The 19837-nt window shown below is 36.1% G+C and overlaps 3 protein-coding genes and 1 pseudogene across 3 annotated transcripts; 2 read left to right on the top strand and 2 right to left on the bottom strand.

Annotated features, from left to right (window-relative positions):
• Positions 1–831: 831 nt before the first annotated feature.
• On the bottom strand, positions 832–3283 carry LOC128671421 (uncharacterized; annotated as a pseudogene).
• A 3368-nt stretch (positions 3284–6651) lies between these two features.
• Positions 6652–9533, top strand: LOC128671518 (uncharacterized protein). Its single transcript, XM_053748030.1, has 3 exons — positions 6652–6773; positions 7621–7799; positions 8454–9533. The coding sequence occupies exons 1-3, from the start codon at positions 6731–6733 to the stop codon at positions 8700–8702; spliced, it is 471 nt and encodes a 156-aa protein (XP_053604005.1). The 5' UTR covers positions 6652–6730; the 3' UTR covers positions 8703–9533.
• A 1301-nt stretch (positions 9534–10834) lies between these two features.
• Positions 10835–12345, bottom strand: LOC128671457 (peptidyl-prolyl cis-trans isomerase-like). The gene is made up of 2 exons (XM_053747912.1): positions 12181–12345; positions 10835–11635 (listed from the first exon to the last, which is right to left on the bottom strand). Exons 1-2 carry the CDS (start codon positions 12247–12249, stop codon positions 11207–11209), a joined length of 498 nt encoding a protein of 165 aa, XP_053603887.1. The 5' UTR covers positions 12250–12345; the 3' UTR covers positions 10835–11206.
• Positions 12346–12651: 306 nt separating this feature from the next.
• On the top strand, positions 12652–19648 carry LOC128671456 (uncharacterized protein). Its single transcript, XM_053747911.1, has 8 exons — positions 12652–12806; positions 13062–13211; positions 13720–13818; positions 14552–14688; positions 15505–15713; positions 16084–16247; positions 16905–17106; positions 17551–19648. The coding sequence occupies exons 2-8, from the start codon at positions 13080–13082 to the stop codon at positions 17664–17666; spliced, it is 1059 nt and encodes a 352-aa protein (XP_053603886.1). The 5' UTR covers positions 12652–12806; positions 13062–13079; the 3' UTR covers positions 17667–19648.
• The last annotated feature ends 189 nt before the right edge of the window (positions 19649–19837 follow it).

The following is a 19837-nucleotide window of genomic DNA, read 5'->3' on the forward strand; positions in this document are numbered from 1 at the left end:
CTGCCCTGAGGTACTCCAAAAATTATTTCCCGGGGGCCACTGATAGAAGAATTCACTTTTGTGCATTGCCTTCGTTCGGTGAGATAGCTCCTGAACCAGTCTAGGCAAATACCTCTGATTCCTATAGACTCTAGCTTACTCAAGAGAATTGGTATCGACACCGTGTCGAACGCCTTCGTTAGGTCTAGGAAAACACCGGCGCACCTTGATCCCTGGTCTAAATGATCTGCAATAATAGTAGTCAAAAGAGTAACAGCGTCTTCGGTTGATCTACCCTTCCTAAAGCCGAATTGTTGGTTAGATAGGATCTTGTTTGATTCCAGAAATTGCACCAGTTGGCCATTCACAATTTTTTCTAGTAATTTTGAAAAAGCACTTAAGAGTGAAATGGGTCTAAAATTGTTAGGGTCTTCGCAAGGTCCAGACTTGTGTATTGGTATAACTGCTGCAGTTTTCCAAATATCGGGAAAGGATCCAGTTGATAGACTTAAGTTAAATATGTGAGTTAGTGGATTTAGAATAAACGATTTTATGTTTTTAATTAGACGATTGGTGATGCCATCAAGTCCCGGGGCGGAATTATCTTTAAGTTGAGAGATCAAACCGTTCACTTGGTCCGAGTTTGTGGGCTGTAATAAGAAAGAGTTAACAGGGTTAGATGGATTGTACTTACCCGCAAGGGAGTTCTGAGTTTCATGAAGACGATCTAAGATTTGATTAGCGAGTCGTTGTCCAACATTAGCAAAGAAGTTATTGCAATAATTTAAAGATTCCAAGGGGTTTTCTTTTATTTCACATAAGTTTTGTGCATTATTTTTTACAGGCGGAGAATAAGCGATATCTTTGATTGTGTTCCAGAGTTTGTCAGGGCTGTTTTTGTGTCGTTCAAGTTCATTACGCTCATATTGCCTTTTCAGCTTGCGGAGAAGGTCCTGATAAAAGTTTCTATAGCGCCTATACACTAGCTGTTTTACGGGGTCATTTGGATTTTTCCGGGCATCCAAGTGTAGTTTGTCTCTATGAACCGAACATTTTATTAAACCCGGAGTCATCCAAGCCTTCAAGATATGTTTAGAGCGGCTAATTTGAACGAAACGTGAGTTATTACTAATAGACTTCGAGATTTTAGACATAAACACTTTGGCAGCTTCGTTCGGGCAAGATAAATTTAAAACGTCAGTCCAAGTGGCTTGTTTAAGGTCCTCTTTTACAGCTTCAAAATCCGTACGCACTCGAGACCGTCCAGAGGGGCTAGGCGGAATAGGTTTATTAGGCTCAATTCCCAGTATCAATAAGTCATGATCTGTTACTGCGGAGGAGCACACCACAGATTCACAAGCTTCCTTTAGAGTAGTAAAGAAGTGATCCAGACATGATAGATCCTTACGTGTGGGTTTGTCCACAGCCGTCCTAAAACCAAGTTCCGACATCATACTCAGATATTCTGAACCTACATCTATATTTAAAATATTTATGTTTATATCGCCTGCGATAATATTACAAGGGCTTTTAGGCATACTCTTGACTACAGACTCTAACGAGTTTATAAAGTTCGTAGTATCTTTAAATGACGGTGAACGATAAATACCGAGTATACTTAACAGATTAGGAATATGGACCTGTAAACACATTGCATCCTGAAGATCGGGTTCACTAACTATAGGGTTCCAACAGCCTCTAACATAAATTACAACACCACCACACTTGTTAATATATTTAGTTGAAGAGAAGGAGGAAAATCCGTCAATTTGGCCAATTACTGAACCCACCTTAATCCAGCATTCCGTGAGTACGATTACGTCAAAGTCGAGATTCAGCCTTTCCAAAAGGATGACAAAACTATCAAAGTTAAAGTTAATGCTTCTGATATTGAAGTTTAGTATTTTGAATTTCTACTTAGAGATAAAATTCTTACAATCCTCAGCATTTTCTACCTTGTGGCATACAATGTTAAAAGAATTATCAATATTATTTATAACATCAAATTAAGACATTGTAACAATATTATGGAGGGTGCTGAATTCCGATGATGTATATGTCCACAAGGCGGAGAGAATAGCGAAATTGTGCATTGAAATAATGTAAGAGATTTAAAAAAGGCATTTCTTTACAACAATTTGCATTTAGGCAATCAAATTGCATTCTTAGAATTTTACGTTTAGTAATTGGAAGAAACAGTTTTATGATGCTGCAAGGAATGTCACAAGTTATACCCATTACACTGTCAAGCAGGATATTATGAAATGATGATGGATGGTTCAGAATTTGGTTCCTTATCGGAGACAACAACCTCACTGAAAACTCTGTCGAGATCCTCGTATGAGCCAATAGCAATTGCTGGAAACTTCCTGTCTTTTGTGTTGGCTGCCTTTCGCACAAAAATACTACCGTTGCGAATCCAACAGAAACGAAACTTGTGTTGGCTTGCTCGTTTTCTCGTTTCTCCAAAAAGTTTGCGATTAGTTCTGGTCAGTCGCTCGTTGAGATAGAGGTTCACAGACGATCCGCTAACAATATCTTATGAGGTCAGACCCCTCCTCGTTCTTGCGGCCGCCAGTAACTCGTCTCTCTTGTTTCTGCGAACCAATTTCACAATTAGTGGTCTTGATTTTTTATCGGTAGACGTCTCTGGACGACTGTGGGGGCCAGCCCTGTGCACGTGATCGATGTCCGAATCATGTAGATCAACTCCTAACTTTTTTGAGGTCACCAAAACGATATGCATTAAATTTTCGGACTGTTGTTCTGGGATTCCTACAATTTCCAGCTCATTTTTAAGGTTATTTTGTTCCTGTGTATTTATTGAGCGCTGCATTTCGACCATTGCTGCCTTCAAGAAATCAATCTCACGGTCCTTATCCTCAAGCTTTTTGTCGTATTCAATTATCTTTTGTGAAAGGGTAGTATTTACACTTACTAGTTGAGACTTTATTTCCAAAATGTCTTGTCTAATCAGTTTTAATATGTCCGAATCAGTTGGATAGTCTGTTTTACTTACAGAGGACGCACCTTGCTTACTGCGACTGCCTCGATGTGGGTTAACATTGTCATTCGTGTAGGTACTATTCAGCATTCGAATAGGGGTGCTGGTGTCCCCCAGTTTGGGGCGAGCGCATGTGCATGCAGGGCAGATCCAGCTGTCCTTATACTGTTCATCTAATTTGGTGAAGTTCTCGGGACATATATTAAGACATTCCAGATCATATATTTCTTTGCATTTACCGCATTCCATATAATTTAGAGATAAAATACTCTTACCACAACCGTTGCAATTAGTGGCCATAATGTACTCTCAAACGAAGACTTCCAGTCGTAATTTGCATATGAAAGACACGGTAATATAAGTAGCAACTCGATGGCGACGACGGCAGCGGTGATGATTCACGATCCCCGGTGGCCGGCAAGTAGGTACGTCGAGGATGCGACCGCGCACTTCGAAGCGATAAGTTGAGGTAGGTCCGGGTTAAATTATGGGCGGTACATAAAATTTGGTGTAGTAATTTCACTATATCTTGGGATCTATATAAAATTTTGAAACAATAATTACACCATTAGAAAGGTAGCACTTTCGTCTACAACACGTTATGCAGTTAAACTTATAATCTTCTGTTTATTCGGTTTAGATATTTAAATATTGCAGAGCACAACAAAAGCCGTACTGTACGTTTGAGTCCGACCATAGTAGCCGACCATAGTAGTTAATTTGAAACACTTTTATTATATGTTGATTACTTACATTACCGATTTTGGTAAATAAGCGAACCAGGGAACTAAGGCATAAAAAACTTTGAAAGCTGGTTGACTAAATTCCCAAAAAGGGTAGAAGTAAAATTTACCCATATAATGAATAAAGTCACTAACTAAATGAATTCAACTAAAACTATGTTTCATACCGTATTAAAAAACTTACAAAACTAATTACAAATTAAATAGGAATGTTTGTCAAATTTACAAAATTTTAATACTAAATTAGTACGTAGTCCGCGCGCGCATTCGAAGCATAATCGAGAATGATCCGGGAAAACATGAATGATAAATTCTGTGGTGAGCTTATGTCTGTCTACAGCCTACAGCATTGATAGTTTAGACGCCCAATAAGGCCCAGTGATTCACGAAGCACCAACCGTCTGGGACATAGGATAACAAGATTTGGACCCTCACAATCGCGCGTTACCACGCTCCAGGGAATCCAATTCACTATATTGTCTGCACTTTTTCTTTATTTTCCCTGATTCGCTTTGAGTCACTCCTTTGCCTTATTTGTGCCCGTCGAATGAGTGACTTTTGTTTCATTGCTTTTCATTTCGCTGGCTTTCCTTTCTAAAATACAAGCGGCCCGGGTTCATTGGGGTAAAAACGTAATAAATTATATACGTATACCAGGAATCACACTATCTATTGGTGAAAACCCAATGAAAATCTTTTTTATGAGAAGAATCACAGTTTTTTAGTATATCGAGAGTATATAAACAGACGCGGCAGAAGACTTTTTTACAAGTTACTGCCCCTGGAATTTCAGGGTGAAATTTGTTTTTTACCGTGAAATTAAAAAAAATTAATTGCCAATTCGTATAATGTATATCATAGATAAAAGAAATAAATATTATATATATATATATATATATATCGTTAGTTAATTCCATTCCAGTGAGATTTTCCAAAAAATATGGACAAATTTGACCCTTATTCAGTTTCATTATAGTATCTAGGTATTGATGATATTTTCAACATAATATCGCGTTTCATTCAACGTAGTAAATAAACGTCTTTTAACACATTAATGTTAAAAATTCCAAATACAATGATGTCTGTCTATTATATAAAGGCCACGAGGAGATGACGAAACTTGATTTTTGGTAGTGTGAATAAGTAAATCTAATAAACTAAGGTTAATTTTCTGATTGATGATTTATTTATCATAAACATTACTCCAAGCCACAGCTCGGACAATTTACCTACAAAATCAATAAATCGTCAATGTAACTACTTACCTAAATAAAAAAGGGACGGCTATACCCAGCAGCGGGTTAATGTGAAAATGATGACGATAATACTTACCTACGACGCTCCGTTATTGGGAAGGAGCCAGAGAAATTTAAATGAGAATTAGAGTGAGAAACTTTACAAAAGCTATAATTAAAATCATTTCACTTAATCACGTAGAGATTTTAAAATATATTTTCAATTTGACACAAAAGTGTGAATATTAAAATCGGGTTTATCTGATGGAAGCCTAATGGACAATGAACGAAATATTAGAAGTAAATTTCATCACAGCCATTGTGGGTAAAGGCGACCGCAGCAAATTGTTCGGCCCCAATCATGCGACGTCGCTTTGCTCCCAGATTTGACTCATGAAAGTATAAATTAGAATAAAGAACAAAATTTAAAAACCAACTAGGTATAATATATATCTAATATAATTGTACAATTATTTTGATGAAATTTGGTACACGGGTAAAATATAAACTAGAATAGCATATGCCTAGAGTATTTTTAACACAATATGCTAAAAAGTATAGGCGCCTAACTGCCTTATTAGGTATTTTGATATTACCACTGTTTTATTTTTCTTTTGAAACTTGCTCCAGCGATATTAAAATATAACAAAATTTATATTTCATTTCAATATTTTTTCTGTTCTTTTTCGTTTGGCGAAAGACATCTTAAAAATAATCCCGGACTTATCTTAAACGTTAGAGACCGACAAAGGAAATTTACGACAGGGAAAGGTGCTTTCAAAAGATTGGATTCCTAATTTTAAAAGGCTGACCACTAACTGATGGATACTTAAACCTTTTTCTGTCAAGTTTCCTAAAGTATTTAAGTAATTTTTCATCTCATCTCAGTCTCAGACAAACCCGCAGTATAGGTAGGTACCTACTTACCTCCGTCGTCGTGCTTCGCGCAAGAGTCTGTTCTTTAGACATAAATTCCCACAAGAAGTTATAAGTGCCTATAACTTAAAGGAGTTTTATATTTCGATGATTTTACATTAAAATCTAAAGAAAAGAAATCTCTTGACATAGGATCCTAAGAGCCTGCATGGCGTAGGTACCTACTCTTAGAAAAGTAATCTTGATTTTTCAAGTAAAAGTACCTATTCGTTTTTCTCCATTCAAATGTTTACACAACAATATGAATATAACCATAGATAAAAGAAATATAATATACCAATAATAATGTTACTTACCTAAATACCGTTAATATCTAAGTACTTAATTGAAATGTTTACATAATTCATCTTCTATATTACTTAACCCAAAAATACTTATTTTCAACAATTAATATATTTTTACACCCAATAAAGGATCCAAAAAATATATTAATTGTTGAAAATGAATAATTTGAGTTCAAATCTATTATAACCCGAAACAATTTGTTTCCCATGATCATAAATTCATAGAAACGATTCGATTGAAAGAAAGTTTGATCGTAACCATTGGCATTGAACTGCGACCAAGTAATCTCTTTGAGGAAACAATTAATAGCCACTTCGGGAACTAACTTAATAGCCCTTACAAGAGACCAGGCTAAAGTTTTTAATTTTGCGAAGAATTCGGAAAGTTAAGATTGTTTTCGTCGATCAAAGTGTATTTGGGGAAAATCGGGTTGGTGAGGCGAGGGGAGGGGGTGTCATGGGCGGGGCTACCCCGGAGCAGCAACAGGTCCTGTAGTCCAGACGGATCGATAGGGATGCTGGGATCATGCGCGCCGCAGTCGTCGCACCATGCGCTCACTGATCCTCATCTCGCTGTCATTGTTAACACCAGGTACGTCAAAACATACTCCTATGTGATACATCGCCAGTAACCCTCATTCCTAAACCTTAGTGCTGCCGTGTGAACTAATTAAACACTAAACAACTGCAATCAAGAGCTCGTGTTTCTTGGTAAATGTCATTGTTATAATACTTACGTTGTCTATGGTCAAGTTTTAGTTTAGTTAGCAAACTACTCAATGACTTGAATTGCTTACCTATTTCAAGTGCTAAATTTATGCTTCACATCTTTTTGTACCATTTCAGTAATTAAAGTTTTTAAAAATCTCATTTTTACCAAAATGTGCGCGTGACAGTGTCAGTGTCATCTTTGTTCGATGTCTAGATTAGGTTAGGTAGGTACATCTTATGACAATATACTAAAATGATGCGGTGCTCTAAGTACATACCTATCTCCTTTTTTCCTGACAATCAGTAACTACAAACTTTGGGGTGTTTGTTTTCAGGCCCTTAATAAATTCAATTCCAACCAATAGGGCCAGATGACCAAAAATGGTTATCAGTATGAAAACTATGATCTCATTCCGCTGGAGCCCCATGGTATTGTGCCATCAGCCGTCATGCCACCTTATTATGTGACGCCACTGCTGCCAACAACGTTCCTTCTTCTTGGCATTTCGATGCCATTCCAACGACTTATTCAAATTATCCCCGAAAATAATTCTGCTATTTTTACGGTCTCATCAGTGGCTGCCTTCAAGGCATCATAGATGGAATTAGGTACAGGAGGTAGGACAACAGGTGCTTAATTGTCGAGAGACTCCGTACTTGCATGTACACTTTTTGAGTTAGGTATAATAGGTACCTATCGTCACTGAAATCCAACATAATATTTACAGAATCCGAAGGCGACCTCCTGAGAGACAGCGTCCATGTCACGTCCGCGGCGGCTCGGCCCAACAACGAGCTGTGGTGCTACCGATGCCTCGCAGAAGTGCCAGAAGACAAGTGTGCGGACCTCCGCCAAAACAACTCCGCCCTCATCCACAAGTGCCACAATGATCGACGGATGTGTATGGTAAACAATCCTTATTATAATAAATACCACTTATTTTTATTGTACTTAGGTAAACAAAATTTCGTTTACTAAAACAGTACCTATATACATCAGTACATACTCGTAGCAGTGACATGACAAGGCCAAATTAATGTATTAGGTTTAATTTGACGCCAAATATACCGATGTACTTACTTGCTTCATATTGGCATCCCACTTCTGAAATGATGGTACAGGTACATAATATACCTAAGTAGTAACTTTAAGTTAGATTGATCAGAAGAGTACATTATAGCACAGATGATATAAGTCAGTATAACATCTCGTAGAAGTGAGCGGATCTTCGCTTTTAACCGCAAGTGTCACAATGGAAACTTGAACCATTCGTTGTTTTGCAACAAAATCAGACAAAGGTGACATCCGATACTTTTGAGGAAGGGCCATTGACCTGTATATAATGGTAGAGGTATCGTAGTTCAAGTAACCGTAAAATTACATAATTCATTAATATTCATATTAGTTACACTGTCTACACTGAAACCATATATTGAAACTTAGGTATGATCAAGTACATCAAGATCAAAAATGTTTGATCCATAGGCTAGCTTGTATATTTAAAATTAAAGTATGCAAACTTCGCCAGTGGAAAATCAATAACGATGTCGTCATTTACAGGTTAAACGATTCTCCTACACGACCTCAACCGAAAACTCCACAACCGCACTAAAAATGTGGGCTCTTGAGCGAAACTGCACCAAACATTGCGAGCCTGGGTGCATCATTATCGGCGAGAGGACCAAACTCCATGCGTGCACCTCATGCTGCACCACATCCCTTTGCAATCATGACTCTGGAGCAACCACACCAATGCAAAATATTTTTCCATTTCTTCTCCCTCTTGCAATACCTTTATTAACGTTATGATCGCCTTATTAGTCTTAGAGTAGATAAGATTAAATAAATGAAGAACCAATCGACGCAATTCCCGTTTTGATCACGCTACGTTTGATGATTTGCTGAGGCGATGTTTTAATTATGTTTGCTTAACTAGTGTCTTTAAGACGATATCGCAAAGCCCTGTCTTTTATGTCAACAAAAGAGTTCCTTCTTGAAAACCTCAAAGCGATTGTACATTATTTGGAACATTGTATGGACATCTGGTTGTATTCCTGAGTTTGAGTTTGGCATGTAATTAATTGAAATTCTACAAGGAACCTTTTTACCAGGACATGGCGATATCGGCACTTCAGAGAGATAATCCCATCACCTATCTATTTCTGTACCTATGAGAGTTCTTCGTTGGATCTTCCGATTTTTGCGGCCAAGAATAGCCTTGAGCGAACTTTGCGAGATAATTTATTATTCGTCATTTATTATCTTAATAACTCTATTCTCTCTACTCCTCACCTGTTCCCGGTATCCGACTGTAATGACACTAATTAAGCGAATGGTTAGGTACTTATAATGATATTTATTTGAATGTATGCAGCATTGTTTATAACTTCATGACACACCGCCCGCATAGATCTAGGTAAATAATTTCTAAGAAATTGAAGGGGCGACATTGAAGTTTCAATTCCAAAATTTATTTCAAGTTCTATCGCCTAAAAGAAATTTTTCCCTATGACCCAATAGGCCCGGGCTGCTAGATATCAGGGGCGACCAATCCGTTATCTCATATATGTGTTTTTGACTTATATATTGGATAACCTATGTATAAACCGATAAATATTAGAAATAAATAATATCGAAAGATCTGTTTTATTTTATGGCGACGACGGCATTACAAAATTGTATATATTTCGGTAAAAGTCGGCACAAAAGGACCTGAGAAAGGGGCGGCTGGTACTACATGGTAGAGGGCGGCCAAGAATGCAAATCTGCCACTCACAAGTTGTGTAGGTACTTTATGTATGGTATAAAACTTGTGATACATACGGTCGACCTTATCACAATATATTGACTATGTATGTATAATGTATATATTTAACAAACATAACATTACTTACATATCATAAAAACATATTTTTAAATGTTTTACGTAGGTAGATGTTTTTATTACACCAGCCTCTATCTTGGCTGAAACTGCAACTGAATGGAAAATTATCTTTGTATTAACTACATGAAAATGATAAGAGCAGTTATCTACTTATGTGTATGTAGCTATGGCATGAAATAAACAAGTTTAAATAACTAGTCAAGTGCGTGTCGGACCGCGCGCGATGTTAGGGTTCCGTTGTCCTACACATGTACATTGGTATGTACAGTCAACAGCACGTCAACCTACCCAAATTAATTGCAAACTCGCCGCTATTACCGCGCCGCCATAGTTTTTTGTAGTTTTAAATATACCTATATTTTTTTTAATTTCGTCGTTATATGTTATTATTAAAATTTCGTCCATAGTCACCTTAGCGAGTCACTATTAATTTCCCTCCTCGATCTGGTAAACGGTGATGATGATTGGACGTGTAAAAAAATTGTGCTTTAGTACCTACCTGTAAATAGGTATGTCTTGGTTATTGTAGTGTGATAGTCAACAGTACATCAAGTTACCCTGCATGGCGGCGCGGTAATAGCAGCGAGTTTACAATTATTTGGGTAGGTTGATATGCTATCACGGGTGGAGCCCTAAAAAAAAGGTCTTTAGAAATAAATATTTTAAGAGACCTATCAAATTATCAATAATACGCCACTCGATGGGATAATCGGGAGAAAACTGTTCTTCCTTTTATGTGTAGGGTACCTACCGCATTTTTTTCTCGTTATCTCCACTTTATTAAAACGTAAGTAGGTACCTGTACATAATAACATACACTGAAAAAGTAGTACTTTAACGTTGACTTTAACGTGCGTACGATAAACGCAAAGTACGCAATTGTCTAAACGTCAGCGGCACGCTGGTTAAAACCAACGTCAAATTTGACGGTGCAACTCAACCAGAGCAATGGATCAATAACAAGAGGAAGGTTAGTGGGTTAGCTCCAATCCCTATCCCTAGTAATGTTCGTGTGTTAGTAAAAAAAAAATAAGAGGAAACAAATTAAAAATAAAAATTCAATTTCAAAAATATATTAATCACAAGCAAAAGAAACTACCCAGTTTCGTTATTTGATGATGTTGTCAATGGCAGAATAATCCAGATCTTCTCTAGCAAACCTCAAGGTCTTTACTTATGTTTCAATTTCAAATGGCTGATAATAAATATACAAAAGTACTATATTAAGTTAATTTATTACAAATACATAATGCAAGAAATAAATGCAATTCCTAGTTTGAGACCTAACATTAGCATAAAATTTAACAGCATAATTGGAATGACCCATAGTTAACTCGATAAATGTTCTTTTACAACTGGGAAGGTATTACATGGGAGGACATAGTGTTAAACTTAAAATATTGCATTATACTTTAAAATTACAAATAAATTAAGAGAGTTGTCCGCAGTCAGTGATGACAACCTTCTTCGATGGCTTGCCAGATTGGGAGCCGAAGGCTTCTACTTGCTTCACAATATCCATGCCTTCAACAACGTTTCCAAAGACGACGTGTCTGCCGTCCAGCCAAGAAGTCTTGACAGTGGTGATGAAGAACTGGGAGCCATTGGTGTTGGGCCCAGCATTGGCCATAGACATGACACCAGGGCCGGTGTGCTTCAGGACGAAGTTCTCATCAGCAAACTTCTCACCGTAGATGGACTTCCCACCAGTGCCATTATGGTTGGTGAAGTCACCTCCTTGCAACATGAAGTTGGGAATCACACGGTGGAAGGTGGATCCCTTGTAGCCGAATCCCTTCTCGCCCGTGCACAGGGCGCGGAAGTTTTCACAGGTCTTAGGAGTAACATCTGTCCTTAACTGAAACAAAACAATGACTTTTCAAACTATTGTTTGCAAATAAAATAGCTTGATAACATCAACTAAACACCTTGAATCATTCACTCAATCATGATAATACTAACGATAATTACAAATAGGTACGTTTAGGTAGATAGGTACCTACCAACATATATAGGTGTGGCCCCAGCTATAACATTACTTTGTCATGCATGTCATTTCAATTACTGAAATGAATGATTTATACACTAAGGTGGTAATTTCCACTCGCAAACCGCCCCTGACAATTTGACCTTCAGCTAGCGAAGGTAATCTCGGTCAGCCGAGCAATAAAGACTTCATGTATCTATCTATATATAGATACGGCACATGTATGTACAAGGGAAAATTTACATTGAAAATTATGAAATTAAAATATGATTGCAATAGATAAAGTGCAAAATGTGTGAAATATACGAGTTGGTATCGTATGGGGGCTTCTAGAAAAAGCGTGGTCATAACATCACGCCGGCCGGAACCACCGGTTTGGTGACAGCTTCACGTTTTTCAAGAAATGGAACTCCTACCTCAATGACAATTCTTCCAAGGTTTGATCCATCAGCGGAAACATCCAAGTAAACTCGTGGCAAAGCCATTTTATTTGTTTTTGATGTATCCACCAATTGATTTCAATTTCAGAAACCACAATGACGACGCGTCTCTCCTCAATGCCGGGCGGAAATGGAGTGTAATCATAGACAAATTACTATTACATCATTTCCTTCATTATTTAGCACATTAAATATTTTATTGAGTATATTGAAATAAAAAATTATATAAATTATCTGCATCATTCTTTTATTCTTTCTTAATTAAAAAGAGCATTATAATTATACTTCCAACCTTATTATTTGGGTTACATTTTTTTAAATCATAATTTTATTGTCTATGATACAAAAGCCGCGCCGCGCCACGCATGTATGATAATTGCCATTGTAAAAAATGCTCTCATTTCAATGTTATGGCAATGACATGATTTATTATTTGACATTGATAGATTTAACAGTGACATGACATTGGTACGCGTTCGTTCGCCGGCGGAGTTCCAGCCAGTCCAGCAACTCTGCAAGATGTACTAATTTGATTGAAGTATTTTGAAGATTCATTTACGAATTTCGACGTGCATTTATTATATGTCTGCAGCTTTAGCAAGGTAACTCGACTCATATATTCGTGACTCGTTACATTTTATCCACAAACTATTTTCTTTCCTACGTTCTTAATTAGGTACCACATGGTAAGCGGTTTTTGCCTACTAAAGTCTTAGATTATAGAAAAGTGTAAAGTTTATCTGAAGTACACTAACATACCTGTGTCAAATAAAGTATACTAATAAATTACATGGTTGAGGATAAAATAATATCATTATTCATGTACGTTTTGTTAATAATCCTATTATTTATTTCAGTTTTAAACCTCATAGAAAATGAGTTTGGAATCAATTAAATACCAAAGAGGTACCTTGGAGATACTCGACCAACTGTTGCTACCTTTGCAAACTCGCTATGTCAAGGTACAAGGAGTTGAAGATGGTTGGAAAGTTATAAACAAAATGCAGGTACAATTTTTCTTAATATTAATACTTAACAATATAGTACATGCCATGTATTTGAAGCTACTTCGCTTGTTGTGTAAAATCCACTTGATTCTTCATTTATCAAACTAACAATAGTTAGTATAAGTGTCCAAAATAAGGCCTCTATAGGATGAACTGCAATTCCTAGTCCAAACTGTTGGAAATGTTATGGGTACCTCAATTATATTCACTTGGTACAGGGGATGTATCAGGTGAAGCAATGTCGATCAATTACTATGCTTTAAAATTGTGATGAAACCTGCACTCTAATGTCATTGACCAAATATAATTTGCACCTATAAATAGATGCCTTGTCGTGAATGTAATTTCAAAGTATGACATAATTTAAATTCACTAAAAATGATACAGCAGTGGGACACAACACAAAAGATAATATTTTCATTTTTTATTTCATATCGGACTAAATATGTTGTCACAAGGGAACATGTCAATATGATTTGAACTTAGGAGTAAAAATATTTATTTTTAGGTCCGAGGAGCCCCCGCCATAGCAATAGTTGGCTGTTTGTCTCTTGCCATTGAGTTAGAAAAAGACAACTGTATTGATAAGAAGGTCATGAGGCAAGAGGTCAGTAAACTCATTATGTTAATTTGTGTCAATCTATATACATTTATAAAATAATCACTTCCAGCTTCTTACTGTTTCTGTATATGATTAGACCTTTGATTGTTTTGTTGCTTTTTTCATTGACATTAATTAATGAATACCAAGCAATTTTTAACAACATAAGAAATAATGTGCAAATATATTTATTTACTCATTTTTTCTCTCAGAATTCCTTAATTTGATATTCTCACTGGAAGAAAGGTCTGAGCCACCTTCTCCCTCTTTAAATTATTAAGGGTCCTTAAATTATTGTTGTCCTATACAATTTTATATTTAGTGTAACTATACATAAAATTATGAACTAAAAAAAATCAGTTATCATGATGAAAAAGTTTTTCTCTTTCCGTTATTATATCAATGCATGCTGTACGTCACATGCGCGCTTTGCGTGTTGTATATAATTGATAAGAGATATGAGAATTTTGTTTCAAGAAAATCTTCAAATAAATAAGATTTTACCTGACTTACAAAATTTGATACCCAATTTTTGCCTTGAGTGGTGTACATGTTTTGATCAGTAACTTTTTTGTTGGTCCCTAAATATTTCGTTATGTTCAAATTTCATTAAACTCTGTTCTTGATGTGAAATCCAAAAAAGAAAAAGTAACTAGGGAAAAATGAAGTATGTCCAAACATTGTAGTAAAAATGCATACCTAACATGTCATTAAATTTGGCATTGCTTGCTAATTACAGATAGAAGGCAAGCTCAATTACCTGGTGTCTGCACGGCCGACCGCCGTGAACATAAAATTAGCAGCAGAGGACCTGATAAATTTAGCTAATACTCTAAGCGCCGACGAAAATGTCTCGCCGAGCGACTTCAAAGAGAGGTATGCACACTCCTAATAACTATTTGCATGTCTTATTTATCTTATCATTTGAGCTAGCTTCTCGTGTGTAACGATAAAATTGTTACACAATGATGTACAATTTTGCAACACATTATACATTATAGTTTGTGATGTTTTTTTTTTTTGAGATCAGCAATGAAATATTTGTTAACAATTACAATACTTTTTCTATTTCAATACTTGTAATATCTTCAATGAATAAAATTCTTTTGATGTCTTTTTACACACACATACATATTTATGTTGCCTATAAACTTGTGGAAAACGAGTATGTATGTTTTAATTAGAATCAATTGGACGCCTATTTTAAGATCCCTTGAACTGAACAATCAAGATACGTTTTCAAACTTGACACTTAACCCTTAGTCTGTACAGGCGTAATTTCAACGCGCGTTAAATATTCGTTGTGATCATAGTGAGTATTACTATATCCGTCACTGTATTCGTTAATACGCTTTTATATTTATTTTCTATCTCATATTGATAGCTCGATGCGCCAACGTCAGGGGCTTTTACACGCCCTGGCGAACTCCCTTCGGTAATCACTTGTATGCATAATTTTATATGATTACATTGTATTCAATTACATAATCTAACAATAATATCTTAACTTACTTTTGGAATTTCGATATTTATAGATTTAAAATTATAGATTTGATTTAATATTGTTATAAATGTAAAAATCTGACCTTCACGCTTTCACAGTGAAACCGCAGGTCCGATTTTGATAAAATTTGAAAACGCGTGCGGTGTTGCGAACAACAGCTAGTAACAAATAAATTCACATAATTATAGATTCATCAGCAGCATAGAGGGCATGCTTGCGAAAGATATAAATGACAACAAAGCCATAGGAAGCTTTGGACGAGACGCCATCTTGAAGAATTTGGACGGCGACGGCCAAGTTAGGATCCTAACACATTGCAACACTGGGTCTTTGGCCACTGCGGGCTACGGCACCGCTCTTGGTGTTATAAGGGCTTTGAATGAAGTTAAACGTTTAGGTAAGTTAAAATTATTTGCACTAATACGTTTTTCTAAACTTTTTTTTTCTTTTTTCATTGCACTAAACTGAAAAATGTTCTTTTCTATCTGCGTCAGCTCTTGATACCTTGAACTTTTTGTATGTTTTTGTAATAAAGTTAAATAAAAATCGCACCACATTAGATCGACAGTATGAAAGCAGATAGGGGAGGTCTTTGCCCAGAATTGGGACACAAAGTATATAAAACAATAATAATGACTATGAAACCGAAAACCGGAACATGAACTAAACCAATAATACGTAGGTGTACGTCGACTGGAGATGTATATTTTTTATTTTTTTTATACTTTTTTACATTATTGCAGTAATTTTTTTTTTAATACACACAGAACACGTATACTGCACAGAGACACGGCCGTACAACCAAGGCGCTCGGCTCACAGCATACGAACTGGTACACGAGAAGATTCCTTCCACCCTCATTGTGGACAGCATGGTGTCCGCTCTCATGCATCTCAGGAAGATCACCGCCGTGGTCGTGGGTGCTGATCGTGTATGTCTTTTGTTACAAGCTTTAGTATAAGTTACTACCGGCCGCCCGCGACTTCTTTCGTGGTGAGTAAAAGGTAGCCTATGTATGTAACTCCTGAAAGTCTATTCTTCGGCCGTCATAGCCACAAATGAAACCGGGAATGCGTGAGGATAAGAGACAAATGTTTTTAAATATAATATTAATGTACTACTACGATGGCTCAACGGTCCAAAGAGATCTACGAAAACATACTTGGACTCCGATACTAGTACTCCATACTAATAGTTAAAAGAGCGTACAAGGGACGACAAACAGGAAAACGACCTATCGCTAGTCCCAGTTAATTACTGGAGTATTTAATAATACAAAAGATGATAGTGCAGTCCTAGAATAGAACCACTCTTACCATATCCTCCCGTAGTTAAGTATGAGGAGACAAAGGAACACAGCCTTGGCAGCTGATAGACTGATAGACATCAATAGCATTTCCAAAGAGTGTTGACGACACGCCTGGGCGAAAGCCGAATCTTTAGAATTGTAAATTTTGATTTTTACGCTGATCCTGGGTTTCGCAGGGTTACAGCCCCGAATGTAAGTGGGATCTTGAGTATGAGAACGTGTCAAACTGTTGCCTAAATTTTAGCGATATTTTAAATGATGGTAGGATTTTTTTTTCAGGTAGCTGGCAACGGCGACACGGCGAACAAAATAGGGACGTACCAGATAGCGATAGTGGCGAAACACCACGGCGTTCCATTCTATGTCGCCGCACCTCTCACTTCCATAGACTTGGCGCTCACGTCTGGAGACAAGATCAAAATTGAAGAGAGGCCTGATAGGGAAATGACGCATATTGGGGAACATAGGATCGCTGCCCAGGGTATGAAGTGAAATTATTTACTTACAACACTATATTGACGACATAAATTTACTTAAAGACAAGTCTACTGCCGTCTTGTAAAACACAATTGAATAAGAGTTCTTGGTTAACAAAATATACTCACATATCCACATACTCTATGCCTACGTGCTATTAAAAATAGAGTTTAATAATTTGACCAGACCGAATCAATGGCTGATTTTAACCCTCTGAAGTCTCTTTGACCATAATTCATGTAAGTAAGTACCAATAAACAAATACTACTTTCGAAGTACCTACAGGCTGTCTTTGAAGAGTAGAAAATAATATATTGTGGCTGGCAAGACTCCGTGTTTATTGACCAATCTTGACCAGTCTATTTGGTATTGCAATGCCAAAAAAATGTGAATGTTTCAAGGATTTAGTTTTACAAACACATAAATTACTGATTTTTGACATTTCCAGGCATAAACTGTTGGAATCCCGCGTTTGACGTCACACCCGCCAGTCTCATCACCGGCATCATAACAGAAAACGGAGTTTTCGCACCAGATAGGTTAAAAGAATCTATTTTAATATGAATCATGTTATTATTGAAACATTAAGAGGAAAATATGCTTTTTTCGAATACAGTGATATCGCGTTTGTATTTGTGTGAGGCTTAAATATTGGAAAATTGTATTGCACTTTGATCCGTCTGAAATATGCTGACAACTGGAACATTTTTTATAATTTTACCTGTGACAACGCCGTTGCGTGTTTGCCTTTAGTGATGTGTGAAATATACAGACAATCGATCTAATCTATATCTTCCTTCACACAAATAACGAATACAGTGCTTTTGCCAATAAAAGCTAGTCAGTTAAAGCTCCTGGTCTCGTGCGTAAATTCGAGATAAAAGAAAATTGTATCCTGTTTTTCTAACATGTCACCTCGGCTAAATACTTAGGAATACTATTCCTATGGTATATCGAAACAAAGTACTGTAATCTGTCAATGCTTCAAATATTTTACAAACAAAACCGGCCAAGTGAGTAGGATTTGCGTACGAAGTTTGCTGTATCATTATCGATAAAAACGGCAAAAATCACGTTTGTTGTATGAGAGCCCATCACATGTTTATGTTATGCTTTTTCTGAAATACAACATCTGTGAAAAAGACAACTGTCTAATAATTATCACGGTTCATGAGATGCTGCCTGGTAACAGACGGACGGATAGCGGGCTTAGAAATAGGGCAGGATCCTATTTACCTATTACTTCTTTTACCATTGGGTATGGAACCGTAAAAACTATTCACTTTCAAGGTTTCTATTAATCATTTGTATATTATACTTATTACGGAATGAATGAATTTATAATGCAAATATGACGATCGTTTTTATACTTAACCTTTTATTAGCAGCTTGACCAGCATCATTAGGTTATACATTCCCAATCATAAATTTCAGTAATAAATATTTTATTCATGAATCATGATACACTTTTTCTAACAATGCTCAAGCACATTAATTCGGTGACAAGAGTTTTTTGTCTGTCTGATTATATGCGATAATTGAATTGGTTTGTAAGTTGATAAGTATATTCGATTTGCAACTGTAGAGGCTTCCAAACTGTAAATATTAAATGAAGGATGTACTGCCAAAAATTTGTAGTCTATAATAGATTTTGGTGCTAATACATTTTATACTGAACCAACAATGCTTTTATACTGAAATGCTTTATGAATTTTATTACGTACCTTCTGTATGTGAAGGTTGTTTATTAAAGTGCCTTGCGAATACTTTAGATCTATTAAGATATATACTCACAAAAAATACCAAAGAAGAATGCTCAAAACTCAGCGCGGCCAGAAAAGGACATATACCCACTATATGTAGGTATATCAGATATTTTTATATTATAAAACAGTTATATTCTATTTATGTATTTCTAACTAAATTACTATATAAAATAACTTATTCTAAAGAAGTTTTATTTTTTCTATACACAACACACGGACCTTTAGAAAAAATTGCAACTTCACACTAGACACTGAAATTTTTAAGTATATTGTAACAAAATTTCTAAATTCTGACATATATTGATACTTGTTTCTTTTTTCTGTTTTCTCTAGATTTTTTTCCATACTTTTGTGAGCATTGTCCTTTGTTTAGTAGGATAAGTAAATAAATATACACAATATTGACATGACAATATTGTGTATATTATTAAATATTGTAACTTTTAGTTTAAAATCAATAGCTTATTTTTGCACATTATTTTCATAATTTAATTCAGTACCTACCTTATAGCTACAAATGAGTGTAGATATATAATGTACAGTCAACAGCACATCAAGTTACCCTGTCTGTATGAACCTCTATGACGGTAACATTGTTTGCAATGAATTTTGGTAAGTTGATGTGCTGTTGACTGTACCTACCTTGACTGATATTATACTACAACTATATTGAATATAAATAATCTGTGCCTGATTGAACGTAATTGTACTATTCTGATATTTATTATTAAATACAACTTTATACCTACATAATGTGTATTAAAATATAAATTGTTAAAATGTGTTTTATTATTCTACGCATCAAGCAATTTTAGACCACCCATCTCGTGACCGACCATTGCGAAAGTTGCTTACCGCAGACATCGGCGAACAGTTGTCAAATTTTAACGGTTTCGAACGGGGCCATGCGCTGCCCTTCGAAATCTATGGTTTCGACGTTCCATACTGGCTGTACCTTATGGTAAAACA

This window comes from Plodia interpunctella, chromosome 7 (genome assembly GCF_027563975.2).
Source record: "Plodia interpunctella isolate USDA-ARS_2022_Savannah chromosome 7, ilPloInte3.2, whole genome shotgun sequence".
Classification (NCBI taxonomy): Eukaryota; Metazoa; Arthropoda; class Insecta; order Lepidoptera; family Pyralidae; genus Plodia; species Plodia interpunctella.